This window comes from Narcine bancroftii, chromosome 14 (genome assembly GCF_036971445.1).
Source record: "Narcine bancroftii isolate sNarBan1 chromosome 14, sNarBan1.hap1, whole genome shotgun sequence".
Taxonomy (NCBI): domain Eukaryota; kingdom Metazoa; phylum Chordata; class Chondrichthyes; order Torpediniformes; family Narcinidae; genus Narcine; species Narcine bancroftii.
The window spans coordinates 42,441,186-42,454,674 of record NC_091482.1 but is presented as its reverse complement, the minus strand read 5'-3'; the positions used below and the strand labels follow the sequence as shown (position 1 = coordinate 42,454,674).

At 38.0% G+C, this 13,489-nt stretch overlaps 1 protein-coding gene across 2 annotated transcripts in view; it reads right to left on the bottom strand.

Annotated features, from left to right (window-relative positions):
* The window catches only part of LOC138749470 (protein unc-13 homolog C-like), an 877,967-nt gene that overhangs the window by 825,281 nt on the left and 39,197 nt on the right, over positions 1 to 13,489 (bottom strand). For both annotated transcript variants that reach the window (XM_069910841.1, XM_069910842.1), the window contains exon 3: positions 4,822 to 4,921. In XM_069910841.1, the coding sequence (XP_069766942.1) occupies positions 4,822 to 4,921 (100 nt within the window). The remainder of the gene's footprint in view (positions 1 to 4,821; positions 4,922 to 13,489) is intronic.

Here is a 13,489-nt window from a genome sequence, read left to right as displayed (position 1 = left end):
ACTCTAGCAGGGTTATTTGCCATGCCCTTTTTCCATTGGTACAGATATCCTTTGATTTACACAATTTTCAAGTTTTATGCCTAATGAGCTTGTATCCAGGTGCAGGACCATTTTTAACCAGGAATATATTTATCACTGTTACATGAAACTATTGGAAGATCGTTTTATCCTGAGATTAAAGTTCATAATCCTTACTCAGGCCTGTGTGCGGGAGGGCGGGGTTTGCAGGCGATTGGGTTGGACAACGACAGTACGGGGGCATCGGCTCTCGCTGCAGGGCGGCATCTCGGCGGATCAGCGGCCCCGTCACCGTGAGTCGCGGGTCAGCCTGCGGCAGGGAGGGGGAGTGGGCAACGGTCCTGGCGAGGTCAGGCCCCCCCTGAGTTTCTGCCGAACCCCCACTGATCTGCTGAGTTTCTCCCGGACCCCCCATGACCTGCTGAATTTCTGCCGGACCCCCCTTGACCTGCTGAGTTTCTCCCGGACCCCCCTTGACCTGCTGAGTTTCTCCCGGACCTCCCTTGACCTACTGAGTTTCTCCCAGATCCTCCTTTGACCTGCTAAGTTTCTCCTGGACCCCCCTTGACCTGCTGAGTTTCTCCCGGACCTCCCTTGACCTGCTGAGTTTCTCCCGGACCTCCCTTGACCTGCTGAGTTTCTCCCGGACCCCCCTTGACCTGCTGAGTTTCTCCCGGACCCCCTTTTCTTTCCGTGCCGGTGTCCCAGGACCTTTCCAGGGCAGTCTCCGCACTCAGGACCGCGCTGGGATCCCGGTCAGCGGTGGAGGAGCAGGTGAGCGCGGCTAATCCCGATCCAGCCCACGCCACTCCAGAGATTGGCGGGGGGTTCCACCCTACCTGCCCGATTAGCCTCGCTCTCCACATGTACTCCGGGAACCCGCCGCTGGTCCGGTGGAAAGGCGCAGGACGGCTGGCGGCCGGCGCCCCCATCGCCCGGTGGGGAGCCCCAATCTTCCCTCCGGCGTCCCGACGCCATCTGCAGCTCCAAGAAACGCTGTGCCACTGGGGTTCTGGGCGCTGGGAAGCGGCCTTGGCTTCCCCTGACACTGGCCAGGCCGCGCTGCGGTGGGTGGGGGGATGGGCGGGGGGACACGACAGCGTGTTTATAAAACCACCCACCACTACTTTTCAAGGACCAGGATTTTTCTCTCTCTCTCTCACCCTGGGACACAGCGGTTACTGTGCATGCGCTATACTGGCGCGGCGGCCAGCGGGCCACCTCTAATACATTTTTGATATGATCTTGTGGGCCAAATATAATTACATCGCAGGGCAAATTTGGCCCGCGGGCCAGAGTTTGACATGTGTGATATAGAATATAAAATATTATACCCTGTAACACCAGGATGGAGGGTTTGAAATACAAGGAGTGAATGGATAGGCTGGGATTACTTTTCCTTAAGTCTAGGAGGCTTTAGACTTTAAAGGTTTATAAAATTATGATGGGCATAGATAAAGTGCTGTCACAGTCTTTTCTCCAGGTTAGAAGACTGTCAAGCCAGGGTATATATGCTGAAGAGAAGAGAGAAAGATTCCAAGGACACCTGATGGCAGATTTTTATTTCAACACATTGGTGGTGAGTGTATGGAATAACTTGCTGCAGGAAGAGTAAAGGATGGAACAATATTTTCAAAATTCATTTGAACAGGTACAAAGACAGGAAATATTTATTGAGGAATAAAAGCCAAAGGTAGGTCACCATGGATAAGATGGCCCAAAGGGCCTGTTCTCATGGTGTATAATTCAATCACTCAATTTTATCCTCCATCCTGAAATGACATTCTTCCAAACTTAATAAGGAGAAAGGAAGTATTTTACAGCAGCTGATAAGATAGGATCTACAAGTGTTTAAAAATCAGGGCATGTTCACAGTTGAACACAATGAAACACTTTTTCATAGCATGTTACTGTTGTTCTTTAATTTATTTTAAATTTTCTTTAATTTTAGAGTTACAGCATGGAAACAGCCTCTTCCAGTCCACGAGCCCATTCCACTCAAATACCCCAAAAAACCTACAAACTTTGTGTGTTTTTGTTATGAATAAAAATACTTCAGAAAAATGTACAAGCCTAATCACTAAGCATTTTTGTTTCTTTCCTCAAATCAGTAACATAAATAAAGTAAGGGTGTATCTGCAGTTCTTCCCGGATCTTAAATAATATTGATAGAATGTCACATTGTCACATTCAACTCCTTATCTAAAACATTAAATTGGAGACAATATTCTGAAAACAGGAAATAAAATAGTTGGCATTCATTCCTCCAGTTCTGACCATCCCAAGAGGTGGACTGCTGTTTAGGAACAAAGTAGACTGTTGTGAGTCATCTCTAATATGCTTCTACGGTACATTTCCTTGCATTCAAGAGGCTTCCAGGGGTCATGTCAATTACAAAATATCTTAAAAACAAGTCACTGAAAGCACGATGGAGCTTAGCCAAAATCCACAAAGTTCAGAATTCTGGCAACAGCCCCTGATGCATTTCACAGGTTTTAGTACTGGACTTCATTACCCAATGAATGGAGCACCAACACAACAAACACATAAATGATCAACAAAATGGATCTCATCGTATCCTTTCACTAAATTCCTTTACTTATGTTCTTACCATCTCCCAGGTAAGGGAAGGGTGAACAATGACAATAGGACATCCGTGGGTCTCAGTTAATCATAGTTTTTCAATTACAGTTCTCTCAACTCAAACCAAGTGATGACAGCTTGACTATCGTTGAAGCATATATTTTACACAAACCCAAATGGTTGGATCAGCAGAGATATGAAAGAAATTTTATCCTATATAACCTCGTGGCAAACATTATGAGGCAAAATTCTGTTGGAACAGATTTACAAACCTATTGTGAAGCAATTTAAGGCAGTTATTTTTCAGGATGAAATTTCACTCCCATTTTGAATTATTTGTGTGCAAACTAATGTCTCAAGTTGGAAGCAAACTTGTGAGACTCTCCAAATTTCATTGCATATCATACAACTCAGAATAGGCCCTTTGCTCCAACTCATTCACACCTAAATTTAGTCCATATAACTTGTAAGGAGTAAGTAAGTTCTATCCATGTCTGCATGTGGGTTTTCCCCAGAGGCTCGTTTCCTCACACCATTCGAAATAGACAGGGGGTTGTAAATCAATTGGGTGGCATGGACTTGTGGGTCAAAATGGCCTGTTACCATGCTGCATATCTAAATTTGAAAATTAATAAAAAAACTACTAAGTTTTTCCTATCCATATGTCCAAATTTTTTTTGAACACTGTAATTGGTCCCACTTCGATAGCTTGTCAGGTAAAGAATTCCAGATACCAACCATCCTTAGAGTGAATATTGCCTCTTTAGGCCCTTCTCTCCCCTGTCATCTTATACCAATGCCCTCCGGTTCTAGAATTGTCTATCTCAGGAAAACATCTGTGACTTTATTCATGCCTTAAAGGTCATTCCTCAGCCTCCTATGCTTCAGGGAATAAAAAACCAAATCTATTCAACCTTTCTCTATAACGTACACCCTCAAGACCCAGCAACATCCTAGTAAATCTCCTTTGCACCCTTTCCAACGATTGCTATCCTTCCTATTGATGGGTGACCAGAAATGCAGACAGTACTTCAAGTGCATTTTCACCATCACCTTGTTCAGCTGTACTCAATACCCTGCCCAATGAAGGCCAGTGTGCCAAAGGTCTTCTTCAGTACCTTTCTACTTTCATGGAATGACATATCAGTACTTAGTCCTTTTTTTTCTCTGACACTTTCTGGAGCCCTGGTTTTTTTTGGGCAAGTCCAACTCTGGTTTGACTTTCCAAAGTGCAAAACTTCACACTTCTCAGAGTTGAATTCCATTTTACCCTCCTTGAGCTCACCTTCCCAGCTAATCTAGATCTTGCTGTTTGTTAACTTGGATATCTTTCCTCGTTGTCCCCTTCACCATCAGTTTTGGTGTCATCTGCAAATGTATTCATCAAATTAACTACATGGTCATTCAAAGGGTTAATACAGACAGCCAACAATTGATTCCTTCTACTAAGATAGTTTTGAATCCAAATGGCCAGATTATGTTGGATCCCACATCATCTAATATGCCACACAACATTGTCAAGAGCAAACCAATGCCATGTGAGGTTCAAAAACAGAGAAAGATCATAAAAGTTTAGACTCACTATGGATGGATTAGTCACCCACTTCCTATCCTTCTGTCCTTAAAATTGTCAGATAGTCTTGCCACTTCATAAATTTAAACAAATCAGGTCGTGCTGCCACCAGCAACTGAATTTCATGCTACCTCCAGGCTGCAGTAACCTTTCACAGCCCAACTTCCCCTTCCCCACCCTCTGGCTCTCAACCTCAAAGACTCATTTCCACAACCATCTCACTCCCAATGCGGCTCTGACAACTATTTATTTTAAATAATGCATTAAACCATTATGAATTTAATTAAAACATTAAACAAAATAAAGAAAAAAGAACAAAAATTTATTTTGTCACACTTGCTGTTTTAATAATGGAGAAATCAAGGTGGCTGTGCTATTTACATCACATTGGCTAGATGAGCCAAGGAGCCAGATACATAGTTGGATGGTCACCAATGTCTTCCAGTGCAACATCTGACATATTTTGAAAAGATGAAGTAAAAGCAAATGCAATGGTAAATGTATGGTACATAACATACATTGCAGCACATGCTATCATTACAGGCGGGTTCCCATGGTTGTACTCTCACTGGTCAGTGAATAACTCCAGCTTTTACTTCTGTGCTACATTCTGACAACATAATGAACAGTAAATATTTTGAACTTACAACATATAATCTTGCTCCCAAATGGGTTCATTTCCTTGTCTTGTGACAGTAGTACTTCTTACATTTTGAACTTTTAAAGTTACATAGGTATTAAATTTGTCTGAAAAATAAAAGAAAGTGAGTTGAAGTACATGGCAAAGATATTCATAAATATGTTATTGCATGTTTAAATACTAAATGCTTTGCACGTTTAAGAATCCTGCAGATGAAAGATGCGGGAAGTAATTAAATCAGATTTTCGAATCAGAGGCTTCAATTATGAAGAGTTGAGGCACGCGAGTCAACGTATATGAAGAGATTTCCAATGATTTTCATGCACATCATTAATGTGTTGCCTAATATCCATCGGAATGATGCCAAATATATATATTGCTCAACCAGGAGATGAAGGATTGATGTTTCAAATCATTCTGTCAAACATCCAAATTATTCATTTGTTGTTAATATAAACATCTGCACATTATATTTTAATGTCAACCTTGACTCTGATCATCTGGTCATGATCAGGAAATGATGCTGACAAATTGGATAGTAATAGAAAACTCATATGATTGAACTGCAGTGACTTAATTATTTCATGTTTAATTTCCAGGATGCACAGTAACAGAGTAAGATGGAAGCAGCAAAGAAATCAAATCTGCACTTTCTCGTTTAACTCTAAAGGAATTAAGAAGTACATTTAAAATTTCCATCCAGACAAGCTTTCGATTCTACCTTCTTGCTTCCTTTTCAGAATTACACAACCATAGAAAATTACAATACAGAAACAAGCCCTTTGACCCTTCTAATCTGTGCCAAACCACTTTTCTGGCTAGTCCTATTGACCTGAACCCAGTCCATAGCCCTCCATGTCCCTCCCACCCATGTATCTGTCCAAATTTTTTCTTAAATGTGAAAATGAGCCCACATTCACCACTTCAACTGGCAGCTCGTTTCACACTCCCACCACTCTCTGTGAAATGAAGTTCTCCCCAATGTTCCCTTTAAACTTTTCTTTCACACAACCCATGTCTTCTGGTTTCTATTTCACCTATGCTCAGTGGAAAAAAAGCCTTACTCTGTCTATTCCCCTCATAATTTTAAATACCTCTATCAAATTTCCCCTCATTCTTCTACACTCCAGGCAAAAAAGGACCTAACCTGTGAAAATGTTTCCTGATTTCCCGGCAACACCTAGTAAATCTTCTCAGCACTTTCAAACTTATTGATGTTTTTCCTATAGTTATCTAACCAAAACTGTATGCCATACTACAAATTTGGCTTCACCAATGTCTTATACAATTTTAACAAAACATACCAACTCCTTTACTCAATACTTTGATTCATGAATGCCAATATCCCAAAAGTTCTCTTTACAACCTTATCTACCCAAGACCCAACTTTCTGAGAACTATATATCTGTATTCCCAGATCCCTTTGTTCTACTGTATTCTTGACGTGCATGACCTTTCTTGGTTTGTCCTTCCAAAATGCCACACCTCATGCTTGTGTCTTTTAAATTCCACCTGCCATTTTTCCAGCTGGTCCAGATTCCTCTGCAAGCTTTGAAAACATTCCTTGCTGACCACGATGCCTCCCATTTTTGTATCATCTGTAAACTTACTGATCCAATTTACTACATTATCATCAGATCATTGATGTAGATTACAAACAACAATGGTCCCAGAACCAATCCCTGAGGCACACCACTCGTCACAGGCCTCCAGTCTGAGAAGCAATCATCCATCACCACTCTATGGCTTCTCCCATATAACAAATGTCAAGTTTAGATTACCATAAATACCAAGCGTCTGAATCTCTTGACAAAGCTCCCATGTGGGACCTTGTCAAAGACCTTACGAAAGTCCATGTAGACAACATCCACAGCCTTTCCTTCATCAACCTTTCTCGTTACCTCCTCGAAAAACTCTATACGATTGGTTAAACACACACAAAGCCACATTAACTATCGCTAATCAGTCCTTAGCTATCCAAATACTTGTATATTCGATCTCTTAGAACATCTTACAATAATTTACCTACTATTGTTGTCAGGCTCAACGGCCTATAATTTCCAGGGTTACTTTTTTAAACAACAGAACATGAGTGACACACCAATCTGCCAGCACCTCGCCTGTGGCTAGGGACATTTCAAATATTTCTGCCAGAGCTCCTGCAATTTCTACACTAGCCTCTCTTAAGGTCCAAAGGAATATCCTGGAGATTTATTCATCCATATTTGCTTAAAGACAGTAGGCACCTCCTCCTCCTCTTTAAACTGTAGAGCACCCATGATCTCACTGCTTGTTTTCTTTTCGTCCCACAACTCTGTGCCAATTTCCTGAGTAAATACTGATGCAAAAATCCCATTTAAGATCTCCCCCATCTCTTTTGGCTCAATATATAGGCGACCACTCTTATCTTCAAGGAGACCATTTGTGTTCCTCACTATCCTTTTACTCTTAATGTACCTGTAGAAACCCTTAGGATTTTCCTTCACTTTGTCTGCCCAAGCAACCTCATGTCTTCTTTTACCCTTACTGATTTCTTTCCTGAGTTTTATCAAGCATTTTTTATACTCAAGTACCTCATTTATAACCTATACCTGTTCTACACCTCTCTCTTCTTCCAAACCATATTCCCAATGTCCCCCGATGCCTTTAATCCTGACAGGAACATACAAACATACAAAATTTCACCTTTTTTTTGAAAATTTTATTTAAATTTTTAAAAATATCACCAAGAAAGAAAATACAAAGATACAAAAATACAGATATAAAATAAAAAAAATAAAAATAAAAATAAGAGCCTTACAAAAAATTGTACATTTAAAATCAAATAATCAGTGTGCCCACTCTTTACATAACTTTTAATTAAGGTCAATAGCCATACAATCCAAATAAAAACCCCACATTTTAACAAAATGAGTCATTATTTCACAAATTATAAGTTTTTTTTTCCAAATACAAACACGTTTGTAGTTCATTATGCCATCTTTGTATATTCAATTCCACATCATTTTTCTAAGTTATCGCTATACATTTTCTTGCAACCGCTAACCCTAACCGCAAAAATGCCAATTGTGGCTTATCAGCCAATGCCAAAATAACAGCATTCATATAACCCAGTAAACACATCATTGGATTCATTTGCAAATCAACTGTAAATAAATCTCTTTAAAAATTTTATAACCTTTTCCCAAAAAGATTTAACTTTCTTACACGTCCATACACAATGCATAAAAGTGCCTGTCATTTCTCCAAATCTGTTAAACTAAATCAATATTTTTTCAACTTCTCCAGAGTCAAATATAATTGATGAGTAAAATAATTAGCCATACTATATCTCACATTAATGAATTTTGTAAAATTCCATACACATATTTGACCATTCCTCCCAAGACAATTCAATATCTAAATCTTTGTCCCACTTTTCTTTTGCCTTATATAACCCAATTTTATCCATTTTTTCTTGCAGCAACCTATACATATCCGATATAAATCTTTTTGTTTCCTTTTCAACCATTAAAATCTCAAACCGAGATTGACTTGGTAAAATTAATTCCTTGCCAAATTGTGCTCGCAAAAAATCTCAAACTTGATAATCACCAAAAATAGAATTAGCAGAAATACCAAATTTCTCTTGTAATCTATCAAATATAGAAAATTTATCCACCTCAAAACAATCTTGTATAATAGTAATTCCTTTCATTTCCCAATTTTTCAAATAAGGATTATTCAAGGAAAACTGGATTAATTTATTCTGATACAACGGTGATTTAATCAAAATTTAACCCTTATAAGTTGATCCTGCTTATACCAAATATCCAATATATGTCTTAATACTGGCAGTTTATATTTTTGTAACAATAAGGGATTCCATTTATAAATGAATTGACTCATTTCTTTTTCAGCAATTTTAGCCCAAACAGGTGGTTGCTGAACATCAAACAACCTATTAATAAGTTTCAACTGTGCCACTTCATAATAATTTTGAATTGAAGTCCACCCCATTCATATCGCCATGTTAATTTATGCATAGAAACTCTAGTCAATTTACCCTTCCATAAAAATAACCGAATTACTTTATTCAATTCTTTAAAGAAATATTTCGGTATCACACATGGAATAGATTGAAAAAGATATTGTACACGAGGATAAATATTCATTTTTATACAATTTACCCTCCCAATTAAAGTTAATGGTTAATCTTCACCTGATATCGGTAATATTTCATTCTTCTCCCAATTGACTTCATAATCTGACAATATACCAAACTGATTTATAAATTTTGGAACACCCTCAAAGATTCTTGTGTATTTAATATGTTAAATATATTAAATCATCATCAGCTAACAAATTAATCTTATATTCTTGTTCACCTACTTTAATACCCTTTAATATCCAAATTTTGCCTAACAGCTTGAGCTAAAGGTTCTATTACCAAAGCAAACAATGCTGGTGAAAAAGGACAACCTTGTCCAGTTGATCAAGATAATATAAAGGCAGATGAAATCCAACCATTTGTCGTTATTTGTGCTATAGGATTAGTATATAAAGCTTTAACCCAAGTCGTGAAAAGCGGTCCAAATTGAAATTTCTCTAAAACCTTAAATAAAAATGTCCACTCAACTCTTCAAAGCCTTTTCTGCATCCAACGCCACAGTCATTGGTTGATAAGCTTGTTGTCTAGCAGCATTAATTATAGAAATCAATTTAGTAACATTATCATCTGAATAACGACCTTTTATAAATCCAGCCTGATCAATATGTATTCATTTTGGCAAATAATTAGCCAATCTATTCGCTAATATTTTCACAATGATTTTATAATCTACTTTTGATAATGATATTGGTCGATAAGAAGACACTTTTAATGGATCTCTATCTTTCTTTGGAATAACAGTAATCAACACCGTCAAAAACGATTCTGGAAATGAACCCATCTCAGTTGCCTGTTTCAAAACTTTCATATAAACAGGAAACAACAAATCATTAAATTATTTATAAAACTCTTCTGAAACCCATCTTCACCCAGGGACTTTCCTCCCAGCCTTGATTGCAATGCTTCTTTTAGTACCAATTCAGTAACAGGACTAACTAAATCATTAATATCCTTCCAAGACAATGATGGAAAATTCAAATTAGCCAAAAACAAATCAATTTGCTCAGTATTTTGAGTACTTTCAGATGTGTAAAGTTCATTATAAAACCTAAAAAATTCCCCATTAATTTCCTGCGATTTGTAGGTAATCCCAGAATCTTTCCAAATTGCATTAATTGTTCTTGGCACTTGTTCCATTTTTAATTGCCAAGCCAAAACTTTGTGCTCTTTTACCTAACTCATAATAATGCTGTTTTGATCTTTGAATCATTTTTTCGTATTTATATGATTGCAAAACATTATATCGTAATTTTAAACTGGATAAATGTATCTTATTATCTTCAGTAGAATTCTTCTGAAATTCTTTTTCTAACCTTTCAATTTCTTTTTCTAGATTCTGACTTTCAATCAAATATGTTTTTTAAAATTCTAGCTGTATAACTAATGACCTCTCAAATATGCTTTTAAAGCATCCCATAAAACAAATTTACTCTGAACTGAATCTTGATTCATTTGTAAATAAAAAGTAATTTGTTCCCTAATATATTTAATAAACTCAGGTCTTTTTAATAACATTTCATTAAATCTCCAATGGTAAATATTTACTGCCTTCTCAGTACCTAAACAAGAAGCCAACAATGACGAATGGTCAGACAAAATTCTACTTTTATACTCTGCTTGTATAAATCTGCCTTGCAACTGAGCTGAAATTAAAAATAAATCAATTCTAGAAAATGAATTATGCCATGCAGAATAATAAGAATAATCTTTTTCAGTAGGATTCAATTTTCTCCATATTTGTACCAAATTTAAATCTTCATTACCTCAATGATTCTCTTTGCCATTTTAGTTCTCTTTAAATTCTTTGGAGATTTATCCAACAAAGGATCTAAACAACAATTAAAGTCCCCTCCGACTAAAATATTTCCATTCGATTGGTTCAAATTTTTAAAAAGTATCTGTAATAAATACTTCATCATCCTCATTTGGCACATAAACATTCATCAAAGTCCAAACTTACGAAAAAATTTTACAATTCACCACCAAAATCCTGCCAGCATTAACAAAAAAAATCCAAAATAAATGGTACTTTCTTATTTACCAAAATAACTACTCCTCTGCCCTTAGAATTAAAAGATGAAGCAATCACATGTCCTACCCAATCTCTTTTCAATTTCTAATGTTCCTTCTCAGTTAAATGAGTTTCTTGCAAAAATGCTATATCCACCTTCAACCTTTTAATATAATCCATTACCCGTTTCCATTTTATCGTATGGTTTAACCCCTTAACATTAAATGTCGCAAAATTCAAATTATTCATTATCACCTATAGAGTGGCACTTAGCAAAATTTACTTACAATTAAACCGGCTCCTCCTAAAGCTAATAAAAATCCCCCCAAAAAAGGAAAAAAAACTCCCCCCCTTACTTACTAACCCAACAAACAAAAATATAAACACAAAAATTCCCTTCCTCCCCCCCCAAACTGCAAAGCAGTACCCCCCTCGTCGACCGGTTGTGGTCGGTACCACTAGTGGCAGATGACTTCGAATTCAATGGCTCATCTACCTCTCCCCGGAAGACTTCTAAAATTATTGTCCACACTGCTTTATAATATCTTCTGCCACATCAATTAACTGTAGCATCTCCATCTTCTGCAGTTCACTCCCATTTCCAATCTTGACTTTAGGAACGTTGATTGCTGGCTTCTTGGAAAGATCAAAACTCAGCTTATTATCTGGTAAAGAATTAGCAAAAGTTAAGGCATCTTGAGCTTTCTCAAAAAATTTAAATTGAGATGGCCCACAAAACACTTTCAGAGCATTGGGATATCTAAATGTCGCCCTATAACCCTTCTTCCACAACACTGTTTTAGCTTGATTAAATTCCTTACGCCACTGTATAACCTCCTGACTTAAATCTGCATTAAAAAAAAACTCTACTACCTTCAACCATTATTGGGTTCTAATAAATTCTGGCTTTCTGCACGGCAAGACAAAATCATCTCATGATTCTGATAACTTAAATATCTAATTAAAACTGCTCTTGGAGGTTGTCCAGGAAAAGGTTTTCTTCTTAACGTTCGATGAGCCCTATCTAATTCCAATCCATCGGGAAATGCTTCCACCCTTAATATTTCTGGAATCCATTTACAAAAAAATTTTGTAGAATCTTGACCTTCAAAGTCCTCTGGAGTCCAACAATCTTTACATTATTCCTTCAACATTGATTTTCCAAAGAGTCAATTTTTTGCCGAAACATATTCTTTTGCATATCCCATCCAGATACTGATTCTTCCACTTGATCCATTCTATCATTCACATTCTTAAATCTTTCCTGAACTTCATCCACTACAATCAAACATTTATTAAGATCTTCTTTTATAGCAGCAATTTCTCCATGGACATGAGATATTTTATTTTTCACATCACATCAACATTATGAAAACTAGTAGTTATATAAGTCATAATATTTTCATTCTGTTTTGTTAACTTCTCAAACATTGTAACCACATCAGGTCCAGGTAAAGGATTAGAAGTAGGTGAAATAGCAGATTTAAAAGGAGAAGCCATTTTTATAGTTCTGGGCCTACCTTCCATTACTTCAGCTGTCATCAATAACAACTCTTCATCTTCTTTATCCAGATATTCATTTTGTTCTTCTTCATCATCTTCAGGTACCAGAATATCCTCTCTAGTCGCCATGCTGCGTGTTTGAACCCTATCCCACGTCAGGCCGACTTTGCCGGCTAGACATGGAGTAGGTCCCCCCACACCACGAAATCGGTCCAGGACCTCACAAAAATTCGACGTCTGGTGCATGCTCATTAGGCCCGTTGCATAATAGCGGGAGCCCGCAGGCATGTCGGCACACGTTGAAGCGCTACCTACAGCACTATCCCACCTGCTCCCCTGCACGTCCCCGCTCGGCTCACCCACCCCCCCCAACCGGCCACGCTGATGGTGCTGCTTCCACGAGCGTCCTGGCTGACGATGGTACCATCTTTAATTGGCCGAATCCTCGGAAATGTCGATCTCCTTTGAAGTTGATCTGAAGACATCCTCTGTGGCTTGGGTTCCATGCTTAATTGATCTTGGTGCTTCTTCTGCTCGGTAGGCCCATATTTTTCACTTTTTCCCACAACTTTAATAACTAATTTCTTCAGCTTCTGACCTTTTATTTCTTCATTTCTTGCAGTCCCAACATTTAATAATGCATCTAATAAACTTTTAAACAGTTTTATAACTCAGGCATTAATTAGTCCTTCCAGGGAGAGACAGAATCCACGTCTTGGTTCTATGCCATATGCCATCTTGCCGAGCACCCCCCCTCAAAATTTCACCTTTGAAGATCTTCCTCAGACTCCACACTCCTTCCCTGTAAACAACTTACCATATAGAGTCATGAAACCCAAAAAATCTCTCAAAAAATGGGGGTTGACTTATACACCAGATATACTGTTGAGACCTTAAATTCAGCTCAAAATCCAATCTGCACTGATCCGGCCTATAAGTTAACCCTTGAAAAACCAAAAAAAAAAGCAACTGTGAAAGATTTTAATTGAAAACAGCACAATTAGCACCCTT